At 44.4% G+C, this 24,098-nt stretch overlaps 2 protein-coding genes across 2 annotated transcripts in view; both read right to left on the reverse strand.

Moving 5' to 3' along the window:
* Positions 1 to 12,174, reverse strand: part of ARHGAP30 (Rho GTPase activating protein 30) — a 42,880-nt gene extending 30,706 nt beyond the window's left edge. The window contains exons 1-2 of the mRNA XM_032233805.1: positions 11,696 to 12,174; positions 654 to 756 (exon numbers count right to left, since the gene is read on the reverse strand). Of these exons, the coding sequence (XP_032089696.1) occupies positions 654 to 756; positions 11,696 to 11,804 (212 nt within the window). The 5' untranslated portion in view covers positions 11,805 to 12,174. The remainder of the gene's footprint in view (positions 1 to 653; positions 757 to 11,695) is intronic.
* Positions 12,175 to 19,282: 7,108 nt separating this feature from the next.
* The window catches only part of NECTIN4 (nectin cell adhesion molecule 4), a 35,013-nt gene continuing 30,197 nt past the window's right edge, over positions 19,283 to 24,098 (reverse strand). Inside the window, exon 9 of the mRNA XM_032234339.1 lies at positions 19,283 to 19,561. Coding sequence (XP_032090230.1) covers positions 19,283 to 19,561 — 279 coding nt within the window. The remainder of the gene's footprint in view (positions 19,562 to 24,098) is intronic.

A 24,098-nucleotide genomic window follows, 5' to 3' on the forward strand; every position in this document is an offset into this window, starting at 1 on the left:
CTGTTGTTGGCGCGTTGATGACATTGTGGTTTTAGTGACGTGGTTTAGTCGGGCACGGTTTTGTCGTTCACCCTTTTGTCGGGTCATGGAATGGCCCCTCCCAGAGGAATTAAAAGAGGAGCAAAAATGGAGGGGAGGGGGCTTTTGCAGGAAACAATTCGTTGGTTTGTTTCAGGAGTGTGAAGATCTGTCCGTGAGTCCCAGAGACTCTGTGCCCAGAGTCTTCCCTTGCACAGCACCTCATTTGGGAAATGTTGACATGGCAGCTTTCCAAGCCTGATAAGGTCTGTGGTCATAAATGCGCCTTTGAAAGGCTGTTTGCCAGGCCTTGGCTGAATGTGAGTGAGAGGAATTCACATTTGTTTAATAAAAGGGGTTTTGTCGGGACCAGGACTCTGCCTCCTGCTTTTGCGGGAAGCCTAGGTCAGAACATAATCCTTCTCTTCATTAGATTAGACGCATCCCAATTCCTGAAACTGTTCTTCATATGTTTTAACCTCTAATCCCCTTTGTTCCTTTTCTCTGCACTCTTTCTAGAGTCTCAACATCTTCTTTTGTATCATGGTGACCAAGTCATGGCAATGTGCTCTCTCTCTTAGTTTAGAGATCCTATAATTTGGTACTCAAATCAAAACTGATAGTTCCACCTTTACCTTAATTTCTGGGTGTTTGAAGAGCCTCCGGAGAGCCGGTAGATGCCATCTATGATTCCATGCTGTTCCACAAACTCTGTGCAGCTCTTCAGGACGTGGGGAACTGGGGAAGCACCAAGATTCAATTTGGAAATGGTAAATGTCTCCACGAGCCCCCTCTCCCCCAATCAGCTAGGAAAGGCTCATCAATCATCTAAAACACTGGATAATTTCATCCTAAAGTTTCTCCTCCAATTAGGACTTCCTCAAAGTTTGGAAAGCCAGAAAGATTGGCAACCTCTGGAGAGCTGATGGAGCAATCAAAGGCCATCCGCTCACACCTCATCCTTGGTCAACTCAACTGCTCCATCACCATTCCTCCATCACTGGCTGCTAAAATCCCATGGAACACGTCTCTCTCTTAATCCCAAAGGTGCTTTTTCCAAAGGCAACTAGACTTTCTTGGGGTTTTTTCTTTCGAAAACATTTCGTTTCTCATCCAAGAAGCTTCTTCAGTTCATGAATTTCATGAAACTGTTTCAATTTGATTCAATTCAAGCTTCAAGCTGACCTGACCGAAGCCATCTTGGAAGCTTCAGTGTTGTCACACTGGAGCTGAGGGACACGGAGGGGGGGATTTGAGATAGCTGGGACTTTGTAGTCAAAACAAAATACTTTCTCTTGAGAACCAAGGACATTCTCACACCTGGTCAGAGGAAGGCGGAGTGATGTCACTAGGCAACAGGCAGTGCCGTGATTGGACCATGTGGCTGATTGTTTGGAGAAAGTGACAAACTTTTAATTTTCATTAGGTGAAAACTGCGGGAACCTTCAGAGTCGGTTCTCACCAGATCTGTGCCAATATGATATTTCAAATAAAGCTATTCTTTGAGGAATCTACCCTGTTTCCCTGAAAATAAGACCTCCCCTGATAATAAGCCCAACCGGACGTTTGAGTGCATGCGCTAAAATAAGCCCTCCCCGAAAATATTGCAACACAGCAGCAGCCATGAGGTGATCACGCTCTCCGCCTCCTGCACCCCAAAAATTATAAGGCCTCCCTGAAAATAAGGCCAAGCGCTTATTGGGGGGGGGGGTTAAAAGAAAATAAGACCCTGCCTTATTTTCTGGGAAACATGGTACTTGCCTCACAGTTTTGCTTGTTATGGATCTATTACTTGGAACCCTGATATGAGAAGTCAAACGTTTTCAAAACAAAAGAAAAAAACCAAGAAAGTCCAGTTTTTTTTGGGGGGGGGAAATCTTTAGACAACCTGGATGATTGAGACTCTCATGAGATATACAGTTTCTCCTGACCTTTTTCTTCGAGGTGAGTGGAAAACAGAGACTGGAGACCACCAAAGAAAATATTTTCCACCGAAAAACACACCTGGCCACTACCTTAAATGCAAGAACATCACACTCCCCTATGAGAATTTCTCTGAAATGTTCTTCTCCAGGAATTCTCGTCTCCAACGACATGAATCTCTAGAACAAATCAACTTTCCACAAACTGAAGGAGGGGGGAAAGAAGAAGAAGAAGAAGAAATCTCTCTGCCCACCATCAAATTTTGGAAGCCCACCAACAATCTTCAGTCATGGTTTTATCATCCCTGTCTCAGTTAAATGTCCCCCATTCTTGACGCCTGGGAGAATTTATTTAGAATTGACTAAGCCAGAGGAACCAACCACGTGTCCTCTACAGGAATGGGTCTCAACCCTGAAGACAATAAGGTGTAGGCGACGGATCTTTGACTTCCTCCTGGGTGGAGAAAACCCAGAACCCTCAGTTTCGGGTTTTTCCTAGATGTGCCAATATGACATCTCTAATAAAATGGAACTTTGAGGAATTGGAAGCCTCGGAGTCTTTTTTCACTGGGGGGTGTTACTTGGAACCCTGACAATGGAATCATAGTAAAGAATCTGGATAGATTCAGGACTGGTCACATTATAGGGTTAGAAGGGACCTTGGAGGTCTTCTAGTCCAACCCTCTGCTCAAGCAGGAGACCCTGTATCATTTCGGGCAAATGGTTGTCCAATTTCTTTTTAAAAACCTATTTTGGAAGGAAGGGAAGGAAGAAATGGAAGGAAGGAAGGAAGGAAAGGAAAGGAAGGAAGGGAAAGGAAGGGAGGGAGGGAGGGAGGGAGGGAAAGAAGGGAAGGGAAGGAAGGGAAGGAAACAAACAAACAATGAAAGAAAGCATTGGAAGGGACCTTGGAGGTCTTCTAGTCCAACCCTCTGCTTAAGCAGGACACCCTGTATCATTTCAGACAAATGGCTATCCAGTCTGTTCTTAAAAAACCTCCAGTGACAGAGAAGGGAGGGAGAGAAAGGAAGGAAGGAAGGAAGGAACAGTGGTGGGATTCAAATGATTTAACAAGCGGTTCTCTGTACTAATGATTTCTTTCAATAACCAGTTCACCAAATTGCTCAGAAAGTTAACAACCGGTTCTCCCGAAGTGGTGCAAACTGGCTGAATCCTGTCACTGGGAAGGAAAGAAGGAAGGAAGGAAGGAAGGAAGGAAGGGAGGGAGGGAGGGAGGGAGGGAGGGAGGGAGGGAGGGAGGGAAGAATAGCAGAATAACAGAATTGGAAGTCTTCTAGTCCAACCCCTTGCCTGGGCAGGAAATCCTATACCGTTCCAGCCAACATCTTCTTAAAGGCTTCCACTATTGGGGCATTCACAACTTCTGGAAGCAACTTCTGTTCCACTGATTAATTGTTCTCACTGTCAGGAAATTTCTCCTCAGTTCTAAGTTGCTTCTCTCCTTGATTAGTTTCCACCCGTTGCTTCTTGTCCTGCCCTCAGGTGCCTTGGAGTTATCCAGAGTTGGCCCCTTCTTCTCTATGGCAGCCCATCAAGCATTGGACTTGAACACCCAGAATCCCCCAGAGCCAGCATAGATGGACTTCCATTCCCAGCACATCGGCTGTCTGGGAATTGAAGTCCATACGCCCTAAAGCCACGCAAGTTGAGATGTCACTGCTCATGTGCCACCCATGAGCTGCTCATGAGTGAGCCAGCAAGGTCTCCCACTGGGCTTCCTCCTTCAGCCTGAGCGTGTGGGTGGAGTCCCTGCATGATTTCATTTCTGAGCCAGAGACAGGAAGTGAAAGACAGAAAGCGACCTAGAAATTAAAAGATGGTGCTGAAGACATCAGCCTCTTTATGTTCATGTTGTTGGGTCATCTCATGGCCTTCCCAGGCTGACTGGTGCCCAGTGCTTTTCACTCTACTTTCTGCTCACGAGCTCAAGATTTGGAGAGCCTGACCTATTTTGCTGGGTTATTGTTACAGTAAACATATAATTGAGGGAGATCCCCCTGTAAGATCCCTTCGGTTCTTGAAGAAAATGCAAGACAAACATCTAACAAGTCACAACTCAATTTCTTTCTCCTTGGAGACGTGAAAAAAGCTACTTCTGCTGTGGTTGTCTTCTGTGGTACAATTTTACATGACTCTACAGCCTCCCCGAATATCAGTAGCTTAACAAAACCTCTCCTGACATGTTATTTACCTCGGGAATTACACGCAGGGGGAAACAAGGAAGGATGCAAATCATTGTTGAAAGGACTCCACCATGAATGTGGAGTCCTAAATCCGATCTATGTTTACAGAACTACAGAACAACAGAGTTGGAAGGGACCTTGGAGGTCATCTAGTCCAACCCCTTTGCTCAAGCAGGAGACCTTACAGAATAACAGAATTGGAAGGGACCTTGGAGGTCATCTAGTCCAGCCCCCTTGTTCAAGCAGGAGACCTTACAGAATAACAGAGTTGGAGGGGACCTTGGAGGTCATCTAGTCCAGCCCCCTTGCTCAAGCAGGAGACCTTACAGAATAACAGAGTTGGAAGGGACCTTGGAGGTCATCTAGTCCAACCCCTTTGCTGAAGCAGGAGACCTTACAGAATAACAGAGTTGGAAGGGACCTTGGAGGTCATCTAGTCCAACCCCTTTGCTGAAGCAGGAGACCTTACAGAATAACAGAGTTAGAAGGGACCTTGGAAGTCATCTAGTCCAGCCCCCTTGTTCAAGCAGGAGACCTTACAGAATAACAGAGTTGGAAGGGACCTTGGAGGTCTTCTAGTCTAACACACTGCTGAAGCAGGAGATCCTTACAGAATAACTGTTGGAAGGGACCTTGGAGGCCTTCTAGTCCAAGCCCCTGTTGAAGCAGGAGACCCTATACTATTTCAGACAAAAACCGTCTTCTTCAAAACCTTCAGTGACGAAGCACCCAGAGCTTCTGGAGGAAAGCCATTCCACTGATTAATTGTTCTCACTGTCAGTGAATTTCTCCTTAGTTCTAGGTTGCTTCTCTCCTTGGTAGGTTTCCATCCATTACTCCTTGTTCTGTCCGTAGGTGCTTGGAGAACAGGCTGGCCACCCCCCCTTCTTTGTGGCAGCCCCTCAAACACTGCAAGACTGCTCTCACGTCCCTCTTCAATAGGCTAGACATAGGCAGCTCCCTCAACCGTTCGTCTAACGAGGCATTCTGGTAAGACTACAACATCAATCACGACAAGGGAGGGATTGGCTTGTTTACGACACTCAACTGTCCTTAACTGCATCTTTGCTCAACCACAATATTGATGCAACCGCTCCCAGGGAGTAGGCCTGGGACAACAGCCCAAACAAGGAAGTTACAAGAGTTGTAGTAGACTTTCTTTTCCTCCCCTCCTTGCTAGCTGGGCTGTTAAGGGCCACCTCCCAGATGACTTCCTGTGTGCCGCACAAGTTGTGCACAAGGAAGTAGGCCCAGGCCCAACCCAGCCTTTTGTGTAACTCAGCGCCCAGCAAACAACAGGTGTAACTCTCTCCATCAAATGTTATTTCCCGTCTTGCACACAGTTCATGCCCTAAATGTTGGAGAGAAGATGAGGGAGGGAATCTCAACCAGACATCCTTCAAAATGGGCTGACTAGGGTGCCAACACCCAGGGAGAACAGCCATGCAGGCTGGGGTGGCAGGAACTATGAGGTGAGCAGAGGAGACACTGTGGGAAGAGGTTGCATCAACTCAAGGACCGTGCTTCGTCTGGGAAGAGTGATTGACAGACGCTCGGTCCCAACATTTTTAAACATGTAGGGTTCTGACCAGTGGGAAAATGTGCAGTTCGGAGTGTCTTAAAATGTTGACAAAGACATGGCAGGCACCAAACATCCGTCTCTGTAATACTTCTGATTTTGGAACTTATTCCTTTGGCTTTTGGGAGAAGGTTGCTCAATCTTGACAACTTAAAAGAGTGTGTGGACTTCAACTCCCAGGAAGGACCACGTGGACAATGGCTAATATTCATTTCAGAACAGCAAACATTTAAAGTTTATGCTTCACATTTGAGGGGGCAGCAACATTGAGATGGGTGGATTTAGGCTTCTGGAATTCCCCAGGATGTGTGTGATGTACAGATTTATAGAGTCGGAAGGGACCTTGTAGGTCATCTAGTTGAACTCCACACACAGCAGACCCCACCCCATTTCTGACAGAGGGCAATCCAGTCTCTTCTTGAAAGCCTCCAGGGATGAAGCTCCCACAACTTCTGAAGACAATGGGTTGATTGTTCTCCCTGTCAGGAAATTCCTCCTTATTTCCAGGTTGAATCTCTCCTTGGTCAGTTCCATCCATTCTTCCTTCTCTGGCCTTCAGGGGCTTTGGAGAATAGCTTGACCCCCTTCCTCCTCTCTGGGGCAGTCCCTCAAATATTGGAAGATGCTCTCCTGACTCTCCTGGTCCTTCTCTTCCCTAGACTGGCCAGGCCCAGTTCCTGCAACCGTCTGTTGTATGTTTGAGCCTCCAGTCCCCTCATCATCCTGGTTGCTCTTCTCTGCACTCTTTCTAGAGTGTCAACCTCTTTTTTATAGCGTGGTGACCAAAACTGGATGCAGGACTCTAGGTGTGGCCTTATTAAGTCTTTATAGAGTGGTATTAGGACCTCCCTTGATCTTGACTGTATCCCTCTGTTAATGCAGTTTAGGATTGCATTGGCTTTTTTGGCTGTTGGCTCCTATTTAGCTGGTTGCCCACTAAGACTCCAAGATGCCTCTCCTAGTCACTGCCATTAAGCCTGGTTTCACCCAGTATCTATATGTGTCCTTTCGGTTTCTCTTGCCTAAGTGTAGGAGTTTACTTTTCTCGACCTTGAATTATATTTTGTTAGATAGGGCACAGTGTTCAAGTCTGTCAAGATCCATCTGGGTCTCCGGCAGAGGTGGGTTCCTACCAGTTTGCACCTATTCGGTAGAACCGGTTCATCAAATCTACTGAACCAGTTAGAAGAGGTTCCACCAGTGGACCCAGAAAGCAGGCCACACCTACAGAAGAGGTTCCAAAATTTTTTGAAACCCACCACTGGTCTTCGGCCTATCTTTTAACATGTTAGAGTTGAAGTCCACCCATCTCAAAATGGCCAAGGTTGAGAGACACTGCTTTGGGGGAGGGAAGTCAAGTGGGCATCTTTTAAACCAAGCTAGCCCCCATTTTCATTTGCGAAGAATGTTTGCAAGGCTGGGTGACATATCATTGAAATAAAAATTGATTCTAGATCTTTGTGGCATATAATTCCCCATCGCATTTTGGGGCGTCAAAAGAATCTATTAAAAGCCACGGCCACCTGGGCAGAGATCCTGATAAGAAAAGCTGATCCATGGCCTTCTCCTCTTCTTCACTGGCTGACTGTAAGCCTGGAGATTCCTGGATGGACAAGGCCCCGCAACTTAACTTTGAAAATGAACACCTGTCATTGGCTCATCTGCCATCTCAGCCGTTCCATGAGAGCCTCATGAGAAATTTAGCCTCCTCCAAGACATCAAATCTTTCTTCCATCTTAAAATATTGGGGAGGGGGGTGACCTCTCAGGACAGAAAGAGAGTGACTACGAGGATTCATGCTATGGTAGCTTGTAATAAGAAATAAATTAGTCTAATTTGTCTAGTTTAACAAAGAGAAAGACTGAGGTTGACATGATAGTCTTCCAATATTTGGGGGGCTGCACCAAAGAAGAGGAGAGGGGCCACCTATTCTCCAAAGCCCCTGAAGGCAGAACAAGAAGCAACAGATGGAAACTGATCAAGGAGAGAAGGAACCTAGAAATTTCCTGACAGGGAGAACAATTATCCAGCGGAACGGCTTGCCACCAAAAGTTGTGGGGGCTTCATCATTGGAGGCTTTTAAGAAAAGGTTGGACAGCCATTTGTCTGAAATGGTAGAGGGTCTCCTGCTTGAGCAGGGGGTTGGACTAGAAGACCTCAAAGGTCCCTTCCAAATTCTACTCTATTCCTTATTCTATTCCTATTCTATTCTATTCTATTCTATTCTATTGCTATTCTATATTCTATTGCTATTTTATATTCTATTGCTATTCTGTTGCTATTCTATTCTCTATTCCTATTCTATTCCTTATTCTATTCCTTATTCTATTCTATTCCTTATTCTATTCCTATTCCTATTCCTATTCCTATTCCTATTCCTATTCCTATTCCTATTCCTATTCCTATTCCTATTCCATCCTATTCTATTCTATATTGCTATTTTATATTCTATTGCTATTCCATTCTATTCTATTCTATATTGCTATTGCTATTCTGTTGCTATTCTGTTGCTATTCTATTCTATTCTATTCCTTATTGTATTCTATTCTATTCTTTATTGTTATTGCTATTCTATATTCTATTGCTATTGCTATTCTACTCTATTCTATTCTATTCCAATCTATGTTATTCTGTATAGCCCATGACTCAATATTATTGAATTGTTGAGTTAGTAACACAACTCAACCTAACACCGTTGTTAAGTGAATTTGACTTCCCCATGGACGTTGCTTGTCAGAAGGTCGCAAAAGGGGAATAAGTGATCCCAGGACACTGCAACCGTCATAAATATGAGTCAGTGGCCAAGCATCTGAATTTTGATCACGTGATCATGGGGATAGGGTTGTAAGAGTGAAAAATGGTCATTAGTCCCCTTTTTCACCGTTTTAATTTTTCAACTGTCACTAAAGAAACTGTCGTAAGTCAAGGCCTTATCTGTATTCTGTATTAATGGTGGGATGCAACCGTGGGCTTGAATATCTCTGCTTCCAACTTTGGTTTGATGTTTTTCATCATAAACGTAACATTGTTGAATATCTTTAACTATTTCATATGGAGTTTGCAAGAATATTCAAAGATGCTCTGTTTTCTTTATTAGAAATATTTTCTAGCTGTGCACCATGGAATGTTGTCACTTGCGGCGGTGAGTATATACCTTTAATGATCAAATAAAAAAGTAAAAATAAGCTGAATGCAACTCCCACAGTTATTTCTAATTTCAACTGAAGGAGTATATGAATCAATATGAATCAATGTTTGCTTCTGCTTATATTATTGTATACTGTCAGAAATTAGTTGTTTTCTAGCTAGCAAATTGTAACCTTAATGCTGGATTGCAAATGTTATCTCACTGCTGCCTCTCACTTCTATCTTGGCTTCAAAGCTAGGCACGTTCTTGAAAGCTAGTAGAAGAAATTGTTACAGGGGAATATCAGGCCCCATAGATAAAGGAACCAAACTAGGGAGTTTTCCTGGCTCATAAATCCTTAAAGCATCCTGCCAAAAAACAACTTGGCTGGGGGGGGGGGGGCTGCCACCCCCTACACAAGGCTATAGGGATCCTCCACAGAGAAGGGAGACAGAGACAGAAGCTTGAATAAAAGGACCCTTTAAAGATCAACAAATCTTTGCCTCTGATAAACTTTGTTTCTATCTGCTTAAAATGCAGGTAATACTCTGAGCCCCCCTTGCAGGGGGCGGCTATTCCTTCCATGCATTTGTTAGTGTGTTTTGGATATAGTTTGGTCACCCAGATTTTGCTACGGCCATCAATAAAAGCTGATGCTTTTTGCAAGTCTCGTCTGGAGTCTCTACACTCTTGGGCATCTCGGTGGCTCTTGGAAAATGGCTGGAACATTACACAATGATAGTCAATTCTTCTTCTTCTTCTTCTTCTTCTTCTTCTTCTTCTTTTTCTTCTCCTCCTCCTCTTCCTCCTCCTCTTCCTCCTCTTCCTCCTCCTCCTCCTCCTCCTCCTCCTCCTCCTTCTTCTTTCCACACAATTATTCCATATGCAAACAGTTTTCGTTTTCGACCAGAATGTAAAAGTTTAAGAAGCTTTTTTTTTTTTTAAATTTTCTGGCCCGGCTAAATCATGTGCGAATTTAGTTCAAACAAGGAAGGGCAGGAAAGAGAAACTGGTCTCACCTCCAATATGGTGGTTGATATCACTGCAAAATGACACAGCAATTTCAGCCTTAATCCATATCTGAGATTCGAGACGACAACCATGGAGGGCGGACAAGGAATAACATCCAGTTAAACATAGCATCTTTTTTTAAAAAAAATTAATATATCAAACCTGGCACGGAGGGCTAATATCCATTTCAGAATCAGCGAACGTTGAAAGTGATTTTCTGAGCTGCAAAAATGAGTTGACTCATACATAGATTGTAATCTCAGCCGGTTTGGATCAGAATAAATCCGGTGGTGCCTTGTGGCGTTAGCAACTTTAATTAAAAGCCATCAACTTCCATGAGCTGCAGTTCACATCATCGGATGCAGCTCACCAAAGCTTATGTGGATTTGCAAAATTTACTAATCGGAGAAGGTGCTACAGAAATCCGGATTTATTTATTTTTGGGCTGCCATGGACTACCCTGTTCTCACACTGTGACGCCATTTTGAGACACCCCTGAATTTGGTATTTATTTTTTGGGGGGGAATCTCATGCCACCAATTAATCAAATGGTCCTTTTTCAACATCCAGGATGATTCACAGAAATTTTTGCTGAGTATCTTCCTCCTTTTCTAACCTCAGCAGATAAGGATTGACTCAACCAGAGGCATTTCAGAATTAGAATTAGAATAGGACAAAGAACAATAGCGTTGGAAGGGACCTTGGAGGTCTTCTAGTCCAACCCCCTGCCCAAGCAAAACAACCTATATCATCTTGGACAAATGGCTGTCCAATCTCTTTTTGTGATGGAGCTCCAGGGGTGGGTTTCAGGTGGTTCGCGGCGGTCCCCGCGAACCGGTTGGTCGGCGAACCCGGAAGTAAGTAACTTCTGGGAACACCGAAGGGTTCACCCGCCCGCCCGCGTTTCTTACCCGGTTTTGACGAGTTCTGCGCTTCCACACATGCGCAGGACGCATACAGCGCCTGCGCGATCCTCCAGGAGCAGCTGGAGCATCGCACAGGTGCTAGTACGCATGCGTGCACTGCGTGTGTGCACGAGGACGCCGGCGGCCCTGTTCCAACCGCACCGGTTGGAACGGGGCGAGAATCCCACCCCTGTGGAGCTCCCACAACTTCTGGAGGTCAGTTGTCCCACTGATCCTCATTCTTAGGAAATTTCTACCATCTAACCTCTTTTTTGTATTGGGGTGACAAGAACTGGTTGCAATATTCCAAATATGGTCTTATCACATGCCTTCTCAGCCCTCCAAAAGTTTGAACCCCAGTTTCAACCAGCTTCATCGCTTGGCTTTTTCATGGACACAAACATTGATTTTGATGTTGCTGTCGACTGCTTTGAACAATTAATTTTGTATTTGCCCTGTAACAAGATGTGATTGTTCTTCTCGGAATATGCTTGGTGAAAACCTGATAAGGCATCTGGAGCTTGGAGAAGACTCCTGCGGTTGTTGTTAGTTGCGAAGTCGCAACTAGATTGGACCCTAGATTTATGCATAAACTGGAGTAGAGTAAGGGGTCTCTAATCTTGGCCACCTTAGGTCTTGTGGACCTCAACTCCCAGAATTCTACAGCCAGCCTGGGGAATTCTGGGAGTTGAAGTCCACAAGTCTTAAAGTATGCAGAGTTTGGAGGCCCCTGGACTAAGAAGGCCTCCTTCTTGCTCTATGATTCATGAATTACCTAAGAATTACCTTCTCAGAAAACCAACGAAGCCCGTTCAGAAGAAAGCTTATTGTTTAGCAGAAGTTCTCACCTCACCCCATTTCCTGTTTGGGCTAATGGCCCTTCAAGGGGATTGAAAAACGTGCCCGTCTCTCAAAAGAAAGTCACTTACTGTCACGGCCAGATGATTGCAGATGTTCCACCAGATCGCAGCCAAAGACCCGATCTTTCGCCGGTCCTTTCCGCTTCACTTTCTGCCGGGCTTTCATGGCCAGTGACATGGGTGCGACACAGCGCCTCTCCTCCTCTCCTTCAACACTTCACCCTCGTGTCAACTTCTCCTTCCAAGGCTGGGCCAAGTCCATCGATCTTCCGGAGAAACCTGACAATTGTTGAGTTCTAGCCTCTCCAGAACTCGTTTACTGGCCCGTGGCGATCTTCTGCTTCCTTAAATCCATTCTAATCTCCGTGTCCAATGCATGTCACATCCAAGGTCCTTTAGAAAGTTTCTTGGAGATCTGTCTTGGCGACCCCGGGGCCACCAGAAGTGTGGTTCCTGGCCAATGGGGAGATTGCCGCCAAGCTTACAGTGGTAGGCGAGGGCAAGGTAGAAAATCTGTTGACCCTTTTCTTTTTCTCATTTAAAAACTGTTCTGCTCTTACTCAGACCTGACAGGAAGTGAGTTCAGCTTGTCTCCAAACACAACTTCCCCTACACAGCATCTCAGAAACCACAAAGCACAAGCTAACAGCTTTCAGAAAGCGGCTACAAGCCAACGCTCGAAGGGTGAAGGATTAAGGCGCATGGCTTTTTTTGTGCTTGCATTTTTGATTGTCCCACTTAGCTTTGCTCGTGGAGGGCAGGAAGGGTCCCTGCAACTGGTGAGCAGCTTATGGGGAAAGGGCCAGAAAACCAGCTGTGGACAGGACAAGAAGTAACAGGTGGAAGATTATTGAAGACGGAAACCAGGAGAACAGCTGGCAACGGAGAGAGAGCTCTGTGGGCCATCATGGGTATAGGATCTCCTGAGTGAGCCAGGGGATGGACTAGAAGACCTCCAAGACCCTTCCAGCTTCTGTTATTCTGTTACTTCTAAAAATGAGGGCAATTAACCAATGGAACAGCTTGCCTCCAGAGGTTGGGAATGTGTCCATCACTGGAGGCTTCTCAGAAAAAGATCAGACCGCTGTTTGTTTGATAGGGCCTCTTATGTGAGTGAGGGGTTGGACTTGAAGAACCCTAAGGTCCCTTTCAACTCTGTTATTCTACCTGCTACCTTCACAAATGGGTTTTTATGAAATGTTAGGTGACTTAAGACCTATAGCTTGATGGTAACGCCAATGCTTCTCCACCTGTTGGCTGAAGAAGGGATGTGGTGAGGATTTCCTATGTGGGAGGCAGAGGAGGCATACTGTTCGAGGATTCCCAAGAGCATGAAACAAACTCCTTGTCCCTGCAAAGAAACCCCTTTATTAATCTGCAGTGAATTCTGCTCCTTCGTAGGTGGCAAAGTCTTTAAAAGGAGGATTTACCATCACAGACTTTCTCTGGCTTGGATAGCTGCCAGGCCGATATCTGCAGAACTTGGCCAGGAGTCTCGGAGAGTCAGGAACCAATGAAGCGAACTTAATTGTCTCCTGCAAACTCCACTCCCCTTTCGCTCCTCTTTTATCCCCTCTGGGAGGGGCCATTCACTGTCCACCTGCGGCCTTCCTCCCAAGTCGACTCGTGTTCTTTAGCTCTTCCCTTCGTCTGGCAACTCTGCGCATGCGGACACTGGGAACAGACTCCAGCTGTTCTTCTGCCTCGCTGATGTCTGACTTGGAAGGCAGCTGAGAACTGGCATACGGCCCCCTCTCTGCCTCCGACACAGAGCCCTCCTCAGAGCCTCCCCCAGACTCCAGGACTGGCCCAGGTTCCTCCCCAACCCTCCTCACTGTCCGAATCGGCTGCCAGCTCCACAGGTTGTTGGCGGGACGCAACACATACGTCTTGCCTTGAGCATCTCTGACAACAACTGTCTTGTGATCTTTTAGGAGGCTTCCAACCATGAGCAGAATTTCCCTACTAGGTACTTGTGTACATGTTTGATTTACCAACTTGTGAGAACACTTTAGACCAGGACTCTTCAACTTGGCAACTTTAAGACTTGTGGACTCCCGAATTCTGGAAGCTTTCTAGAAAAGATCCTTCCGGGAGTTGAAGTCCACAAGTCTTAAAGCTGCCAAAGTTGGAAATCCCTGCTTTTACACCAGGGTTTCTCAATCATAGCAATTATAGCATGTGTGAACTTCAACTCCCAGACTTCCTGGAACTGACACATAAGCTGAAGAGAAATGTGTACATTTGCACACTTACACTTTCTGGAGGGATTGTCAAATAAAACAAAACTGGAAACCATTTGAACCTTCCTACTTCTTCCAAGGGGCGTGGCAGCTCAGTGGCTAAGACACTGAGTTTGTCGATCAGAAAGGTTGGCAGTTCAGTGGTTTGAATCCCCAGCGCCGCATAACGGCGTGAGCTCCTGTGACTTGTCCCAGCTTCTGCCAACCTAGCGGTTTGAAAGCACATAATAAAATGCAAGTAGAAAAATAGGAACCACCTTTGGTGGGAAGGGAAAGCGTTCCGTGCGCCTTTGGCGTTGAGTCATGCCAGCCACATGACCACGGAGACTTCTTCGGACAGCGCTGGCTCTTCGGCTTTGAAACAGAGATGAGCACCGCCCTCTAGAGTCAGGAACGACTAGCACATATGTGCGAGGGGAACTTTTACCTTTACTTTTACTTCTTCAATACATACAATGCTAGTTATCCATTATGGTCGCTTAGATGAGAAGTAGAGAAAAACTCAAGATTTGTGTATTTAGCAAAAAGCAGAATTCTGGGATGGCAAAAGTGCAATTTATTTACAAAACCAGCAGTGCATGGTACACCTGACAAGGCCTAACCCAAGTCCCATTTCTATACACACTTACAGAGTATTTTACACACACACACACAAACATATGCACACACGCACATATACAGAAGCAACATACGTTGCTTTTTCCCCCTATGTACAAAGACATTTACAGATCATAGAAAGACAGTTGCTCATTTGCTCATACTTTAAAAAAAAAGCTAATAACAATATTAATACATATTTAAAAGGCTTCGAAAGGTCTGGAGTCTGTTGAATTCACTCCCAAAGAGTCCCGTTGCGATAGTTGAGAGATTCAGAGGAAGGGGGGCAGGGAGAAATTAAAATAGAAGTTTTGGACCCCACAAATTCTCTATCGGGTTTCAAGGAAAATCAATATTTCTTTGCAAATTGACCCTTAGAGAATTTCTTTTCAAAACCCTGCTCACTCTTGGGATTTGTCCAACATGCTGAAAGGGGTCACTTAAAGACTTGGGTGTGCACAATGTGTAAATTTGTGGTTATCTTAATGCCATTGGGCATGTTGTGTAAACCCAGCCCACTTAGTTCACTTCTGTGGCTTATTGGTTCATTAACCTATTACAGGCAGCCTTTCACTTGCAACAGTTTCATTTAGTGACCATTCAAAGCAGGGGTGGGTTTCCAATTTTTTTTAGAACCTCTTCTGTGGGCGTGGCCTCTTTGTGGGAGTGGCTTGCCGGCCATGTGACTGGGTGGGAGTGGCTTGGCAGCCATGTGACTGGATGGGCATGGCCAACTTGTAAAATGCGGTGAAATTCACTTAACAACGCTCTTGCTTAGCAACCAAAATGTTGAAGTGTGCAAGTCTTAAAGCTGTCAAGTTACAAGATCCTTGCACCCCTAACCCTTTAGAAAAAACTCCCAGGGATGTTCAAACCTAACAGCTTTAAGACTTGAAGGTTTAGATAGGACTTTTAGAGGCAGGCGGGGTGTTTGGTGAGCCTGCCAATCAGTGAGTGGCAGGCAGGGCAGGGGGAGGGAGCTGGAACCGGTTCTAAACGGCACGGTAGATTTGTGGAACCGCTTCTATAGAAGAGGTTAGAACTGGCAGGAACCCACCCCTGGTTCAAAGTTACAACGACACTGAAAAAAAGTTGTTTTTCGTTCTTGCAACCGCCACCTGGCCACGCGATCAAAATTTGGACGCTTGGCAACTGACTCATATTTACAACGGGCGTAGTGTTCCGGCATACAGGGGTGGGTTTGGTCACGCATGTGCAGTTCAATTAAAATTGTTCTGCGCATGCGCAGAACTAAAAAACAAGATGGCGGCAGTGATGGCGGTGACCAGGAACCGTTTCAGGGGCGTGGCCAGCCTGGCTCACTGCTGGTTCCAGTAACCACTACTGGTTCGATTGAACTGGGCCGAACCAGTAGGAACCCACCACTGGTCCCCAGGGGTCATGTGATCAGAGGTCATATTCAGCCAGTTTGGACTGGCTCGTCCAAACCAGTACCAGAAATCACAGGTGGGCCTGCCCACCCGCCCCGGTTCAATGCCGTCCTATTTAGGCACTTTTTCGAGGCCGGGTGCATGTGCGGAAGGCAGGCTCCTGCGAGGCTAACCGGTGGTAACAAAATGTGAAACTCATCACTGCGTGTGATCCCCTTTTGCGACTATGTGACAAACCAAGTCAATGGGGAAGCGGGATTCACTTGACTCCCATCTTACTAGCTTAACAACTGCAGTGATTCACTTAACAACAGGGCGGGAAAGGTGGCAAAAGGGGGCAAAACACACTTAGCAAATTTCTCAGTTAGTAACATAAATATTTGGGCTCAATGGCAGTCGTAAGTCGAGACTCCCAGAGGCCAAAGACAAAGCTACATTTGCAGCAGGTTCGAAGGGGTTGTGTTGTGTTTGTTAGCTCCGTTGTGGCAGTTCCAGGAACTGCATGTCTGAATGAGCCATTTTGAGATGTAGTGAGTCTTCACATCATTGACCCAACTAAGGTCCAAGCCAGAGGTGGGTTCCTACCAGTTTGCACCTATTCGGTAGAACCGATTTGTCAAATCTACCGAACCGGTTAGAAGAGGCTCCACCAGTGGACCTGGAAAGCAGGCCACACCTACAGAAGAGGTTCCAAAAAATTTTCAAACCCACCACTGACACACACACACACACACACACACACACACACAGAGAGAGAGAGAGAGAGAGAGAGAGAGAGAGAGAGAGAGAGAAAGAGAAAGAGAAAGAAAGGAAGAAGGAAAGAAATAAAAAAAGGAAAGAAAAAATGAGAGAGAGATGAAAGAAAAAAAGGAAAAAGGGACAGAGACAAAAGGAAGGAAAGAGAGAGAGAGAGAGAGAGAGAGAGAGAGAACATATGGCCGGCAAGCCATTCCCACCAGGTCACATGGCTGGCAAGCCACACCCACAAAGGAGGCCACACCCACAGAGTAGGTTTGAAAATTTTTTGAAACCCAACACTGGTCCAAGCAGAAGGTCCCACTGGGATCCAGAAGATACAAAACTGATGAAATTTTGAGGCATTTGCCTGTGAGCCCTGATACACCCAATTTGTCGCCCCCTCCGCCCCAGATATTGTGGGTCCCTTCACCTCCACTTTGGGGCAGAAAGTTTTCTAAAGGAGGCAGCTGCTCAGCCCAGTTGCAACTCTTTGCCAATATGAAAAATGGATTGTAGTCGTAGCACGCACAAGAAGACTTAAACCAGGGGTGTCAAACTCAAGGCCCGGGGGCCAGATCTGGCCTGCCAGGGGCTTAAATCTGGCTCATGGGGCCGCCCTGGAAGGACTGGCTCGAGCTGCCTCTGCCAGCAAAAATGGCGCCAGTAGCAGCCTGAGAGCTCTGCTCCGTTTTCTCTGGCTGAGGGCTGCAGGAGGCCGTCGCAGCTGAAAATGGAGCAGCACGCTTGGGCTACTTACATGAGTGATGATGAGCTGGCCACATCCACCCTGAATACGCCCACTCCAGGCCCCCTGAGGTCAAACACAACCCTGATGCGGCCCTCAATGAAATCAGGTTTGACATCCCTGATTTAAACTATCCTTATCAGGAAAGGGTTGGGGTTTAAGAAACGTACTTCGTAAGTCTATCCAAAGAGAACTCGGAGTAGTTTGGCAATTCCCCAAAAACCCGAAATCAGTGTTTTGTCAACCTTAGCTTAAGATGGGTGGACTTCGACTCCCAGAATTCCCCAGCCACTTATGCTGCACCCAAATGTTGTTGGGGGCAAGAGGCTGACTCTGTAAACCGCTTAGAGAGAGAGACTGTAAAGCACTGTGAAGTGGGATATAAGTCTAAGTGCTATTGCTATTTTCCTTCTTTCCTTCTTTCCTTCCTCCCTCCCTCCCTCCCACCCACCCGCCTTCTTTCCTACTGACTTACCTACCTTTCACAGTGGTTAGAATGCAGTGGTTATTGCAGGCTAATTCTGCCGACTGCCAGCACTTCGATTCTCACTGGCTCAAAGTCGGCTCAGCCTTCCATCCTACCGAGGTGGGTAAAATGAGGATCCGGATTGTTGGGGGGCAAGAGGCTGACTCTGTAAACCGCTTAGAGAGGGCTGCAAAGCACTGTGAAGCAGGATATGTCTATTTGCTACTCCTCTTCAAGCATGCTGGCTAGGGGATTTGGGGAGTCGACAAGTCTTAAATTTGCTAAGATAGATTTCAAATTCAATATCAAATGCGGACTTCAAATGCCAGAATCCCCCACAGCCAGTACGCTTTAAGATATGCGCACTTCAACTCTCATACTGGCTGGGGAATTCTGGGAGTTGAAGTCCACCCTTCTTCCAGTTGCTAAGGTTGTGAAACCACTGCTCAAAATGCAGACGCACTCACAAAATCTGTCCTCAGGGTCACACACACTTGTCACGCATACATATTTCCATCGTTGTTGGTTAGCTTTAGAAATATTCATAGTTACAGCATGCTAAGAAATACAAATTAAAGAGACGGAAGGGACTTGAAGATCATTGAAGATGGGGTGGCCCAGCCTTTTTGGTTTCCAACGATGGGATGACACCCCTTGGATCCGTGTTGGACTCTCTAAGTGGCTTTAGGAGTTGGAGGACCACTGGATCCATGGTGCACTTCATCGGGGCGAGCAAAAGCACATTATTCAACATCGTTGACCCAGTAGAAGGTCTGGAAATAGGACTTCCGTTGGGTCTCCAGATTCTTTCTTCAGCATTTTCTGGAAAGCCCTTGAAGCTTATAGTAGAAACATTCCTTGCCCAGTTCGTATTAATAATACAAATAACAATAATAATTAAAATGGAGCTCATCTTTTTAACTGCTGGTGGCCTGTGGGAAACCTTTGCCACGGATGGACCAAGGGCCATCGCAACAACGACAACAGTAAGTGTAATAATTACTATAAAAGATGCAGGAGTTTGTATGGTTTTGCCCCTGAGCCCAGTCATGTCACCTGAAGAGCCCCGAAGGGTCTCACTTGTCCTTCTCCAAAGCTTTGTCCATCCCCACAACCTGAGTCCTACCTGGCCACAAAATGAATTCGCACAAAGAGGCAGCCCAGACCAGTTGGGGGCTGGGTGGGGAAGGGGACTCTCCCAGTTCCTGAAGTGGCTTCTGAGCATCTTCAGGATCTCACTTCCACGCTGGAGGAGAAGTTGGCTTCTACGTTGGCCAAAGTCTTGGGAAGAAGGAAGGAGGCCTTCAGGAGATCCCAAGGTGGGCAGCCTGAGGCCAGGTGGCTCAGAAGAAGAAGACCTGAGTCTCAAGGGCGCTTGGCCTCCCACTTCCCCCCCCAAAAGGTCCCAGCAAACAGTTAGGATGAGGGCTCAGAGCTGGCTCGGACCTGGGAAACTGGCCGGGAGATGGACAAGCGTCAGACCAGGTGTCCCCGTCCATTGATGTAGATGCCGTTGGAGGTGGGTTTCGCACGGAGGGTGCCATTCTCTTGAACAAAGTGAGTCATTGCTTGCTTGATATTGTTTTCGTCATTCCGCTCTTCCTCTTCTTCTTTCTCTTTCTCCTTCTCTTTCTCCTTCTCCTCCGTCTGATCTTCTGGGACCGGAGTCGGGGGTGGCGGGGGAAGCTCAGTCTGGGTCTCGATTTCCCGGACGGTGGACAAGGTTGAGTAGCTACGTCCCTCGGCATCTTCTCCCTGAGCGGGACAAAAGGAAGAGGGGGGTCACCCGAGGGGAAATGGGGCAGAGGGGTGGGATTGGGGCGTGGGAGGAGGTCCCAACTCCAGCCACAGGAGCTCAAGCGTTGGAAACATGGCAAGCAGTCCTCGACTTATAACAGTTAGCTTAGTGATCATTTGAAGTTGCAATGGGACAGAAAAAAGGGTCTTATGGCCATTTTTCACTCTTATGAAATAGGTACAGTTGTAGGTGATAGAATAATAGAATAAAAATAGAATATAGAATAGAATAAAGTATAGAATAGAGTATAGAATAGAATAGAGAATAGAATATAGAGAATAGAAGAGAATAGATAGAATATAGAATAAAAATAGAATAGAGAATATAATAAGAGAATAGAAGAGATAATAGAAGAGAGAATTGAAGAGAATAGAGAATAGAATATAGAGAATAGAATAGAATAGAACAGAATAGAATAGAATAGAATATAGAATATTTTATTTGGCCAAGTGTGGTTAGGCACACAAGGAATTTGTCTCTGGTACAAAAGAACCCAGAGCACTTGAAAAAAGAAAAAAGAAGAAAGAAGAAGAAGATGATGATGATAATAAAATAAAATAAAATAAAATAAAATAAAATAATAAAATAATAATAAAATAATAATAATAATAATAATAATAATAATAATAATAATAATAATAATAATTAAGGGCAGATGCTAGTAACTTAAAGAACATGCATGAGCAACGGCTTAAAAACAACAAAATCATAGATCGGCTAATCAGACGATATAGATTGGATACAAGAAACATCAATGAAGCTGTAGAGATTGTAAAACAGCAGATAACAGCAACAGTTAGAAAAATTGAAAGATATGAGGCACGAATCATCCAATATAAACAAAATCAGCAATTTCGATCAGACCAACGGCGTTTTTATCAAAGTCTTAATGTAAATGGTGACACCAAAAGTGAAAAACCAGAAAAACAGGCCACAGTTGAATTCTGGAAAGAATTGTGGGAAAATGCAAAGGACTACAACAAGGAAGCAAAGTGGATACATGACTTTGAGAAAAGCATTGGCAACAAACAAATGCAAGTATTAGAAATAACAACTGAGATGGTCAAAAATCGAGTAAAAAAAGGTAAAGAATTGGACATCACCTGGAAAGGACCAATTACATGGTTTCTGGCTCAAATATCTGACCAGTTTACATGCAATATTGGCCAGGCAACTGAATGAAATTTTACAAAAGGGCCAAATTGATGAATGGTTGACAACTGGAAAAACATACTTGATTCAGAAAGATGCAACTAAAGGAACAACACCTGAAAACTACAGACCAATAACATGCTTGCCAACAACCTTCAAATTACTCACAGGCATTATTGCAGATAACATGATGGATTATTTGGAAACAAACAACATCTTGCCAGTAGAGCAAAAAGGCAACAAAAGAAGGAGCAGGGGCACCAAAGATCAGCTTCTAATTGATAAAATGATATTAGAAAATTGTAAGAACAGAAAAACGAACTTGAATATGGTCTGGATTGATTACAAAAAGGCATTTGACTCACTGCCACATAGTTGGATCATAAAATGCTTAGAAACAACTGGCATTAGCAAAAATATTACATCCTTTACTAAAAAGGCGATGAAACAATGGAGAACTGAGTTGGCAGTAGGGAATGAGATCTACGGAATAGTTAATATCAAGCGAGGAATTTTCCAGGGTGATTCACTTTCACCTCTTCTCTTCATCATCGCAATGATCCCACTATCAGTAATCTTAAAAAAAATGAAATTAGGCTACCAAACAGCCAAAGAAGCCGAAAAAATTTCACATTTACTATATATGGATGATTTGAAACTCTATGGAAAGTCAGAAATAGAAATCCAATCATTGACAAACACAGTCCGAGTATTCAGCACCGATATTTCAATGCAGTTTGGCATGGAAAAATGCGCCACTGTATCCATAAAAAGGGGCAAAATCACTGCATGTGAGGGAATTGAAATGCCCAATGGCCAACTAATTAAATGCAACGAAAATGAAGCCTACAAATACTTAGGCATTCTGCAGTTGGATAACATCAAGCATGGAGAAGTAAAAACTATTGTCAGGCGAGAGTACACCAACAGAGTTAGGAAAATTTTGAAATCTAAATTGAATGGTGGAAATACAATCAAGGCCATAAATACCTGGGCAATACCAGTTATAAGATACACAGCTGGTATAGTTAACTGGACACAAGCTGATTTGGACCTTTTGGACCGAAAAACCAGGAAACTAATGACAATGCACTACAGTTTACATCCACGTGGTGATACTGATAGACTGTACCTGCCCCGAAAATCAGGTGGCAGAGGATTATTACAAGTGAAGCAAACAGTTGAAGAAGAAAAACATGCACTGGCTGATTATTTAAAAGAAAGTCAAGAACATCTATTAATCGAAGTAAAGAACAAAAATCTACTGAAGGCCCAACAGACGAAACAAGAATACAGAAAAGATGTGATAAAATCAAGAATGGAGAGTTGGCAGAACAAAGCACTGCATGGCCAATTTCTGGAAAAAATAAAAGATAAAGTGGACAGTGAACAAACTTGGTTATGGTTAACAACAGGTACATTAAAGAAAGAAACAGAGTCACTAATCCTGGCTGCGCAAGAACAAGCTATCCGCACAAATGCCATTAAGGCCAAAATCGAAAAATCCTCTGATGATGCCAAATGCAGACTTTGCAAAGAAGTTGATGAAACTGTTGATCACATACTCAGCTGCTGTAAAAAAATCGCGCAGACTGACTATAAATTGCGGCACAATTCAGTAGCACAAATGATCCATTGGAATTTGTGCAAAAATTATAATATTAAAACAGCAACAAACTGGTGGGAACATCAGCCTGAAAAAGTCACAGAAAATCAGATGGTCAAGATCTTGTGGGATTTCCGTATACAAACCGACAAAATACTGGCGCATAATACACCAGACATCACACTGGTTGAGAAAAATAAGGTCACAATCATAGACATCGCAATACCAGGTGATAGCAGGGTCGCCAAGAAGGAACATGAAAAAATCGCAAGATACCAGGACTTAAAAATCGAAATTCAACGACTATGGCACAAACCAGCAGTGGTAATTCCAGTGGTAATTGGCACACTGGGTGCTATTCCAAAAGCACTGGAATTACATTTAAAACAGTTAAAAATTGACAAAATCACCATCAGTCAAATGCAAAAAGCCGCACTGCTTGGATCTGCACGCATATTACGAAAATACGTTACGACGTCCTAGGCCCCTGGGTGGGGCCCGACTAGTAACCAATGCCAAATCCGGTGAAACAACTGGCCGCTGTGATACAATTGTATAATAATAATAATAAAATAACTATTCAAGACACAACTAAAGACATTATAGTAGAACTCCCAGAAGAAGCTCTCGGGGAGGAAATAACACCACCATCACTAGAACCAGTTATCACAGAACCTACTGATGAACTAACTCAAAAACAAAAAGAATTGAAGGATAAGATCATGGAGCATTTTCTGCTTAATGAGGAAAAGCAACGTTTACCATCACTAAAAACTGTGCCTAAGAAAATTTTGGCCGCTATCATGAAAATGGTTAATGCAGTGTTTTCAACAATTGAATCGGGATCCATCTTGGAAATGAACCAGTTAATGTACAGCGCAGCTGTAATAGTCACTAATGAACTAGGCATTAAAATCAAAGTACCTAGTCACACAACAGAAAAAGCATCAAAGCCAAACTGGAAAATCCGATTAGAACAAAAAGTCAAAAAATTAAGGGCAGATGCTAGTAACTTAAAGAACATGCATGAGCAACGGCTTAAAAACAACAAAACCATAGATCGTCTAATCAGAAGATATAGATTGGATACAAGAAACATCAATGAAGCTGTAGAGATTGTAAAACAGCAGATAACAGCAACAGCTAGAAAAATTGAAAGATATGAGGCACGAATCATCCAATATAAACAAAATCAGCAATTTCGATCAGACCAACGGCGTTTTTATCAAAGTCTTAATGTGAATGGTGACACCAAAAGTGAAAAACCAGAAAAGCAGGCCACAGTTGAATTCTGGAAAGAATTGTGGGAAAATGCAAAGGACTACAACAAGGAAGCAAAGTGGATACATGACTTTGAGAAAAGCATTGGCAACAAACAAATGCAAGTATTAGAAATAACAACTGAGATGGTCAAAAATCGAGTAAAAAAAGGTAAAGAATTGGACATCACCTGGAAAGGACCAATTACATGGTTTCTGGCTCAAATATCTGACCAGTTTACATGCAATATTGGCCAGGCAACTGAATGAAATTTTACAAAAGGGCCAAATTGATGAATGGTTGACAACTGGAAAAACATACTTGATTCAGAAAGATGCAACTAAAGGAACAACACCTGAAAACTACAGACCAATAACATGCTTGCCAACAACCTTCAAATTACTCACAGGCATTATTGCAGATAACATGATGGATTATTTGGAAACAAACAACATCTTGCCAGTAGAGCAAAAAGG

This window comes from Thamnophis elegans, chromosome 17 (assembly GCF_009769535.1).
Source record: "Thamnophis elegans isolate rThaEle1 chromosome 17, rThaEle1.pri, whole genome shotgun sequence".
In the NCBI taxonomy this organism is placed as follows: domain Eukaryota; kingdom Metazoa; phylum Chordata; class Lepidosauria; order Squamata; family Colubridae; genus Thamnophis; species Thamnophis elegans.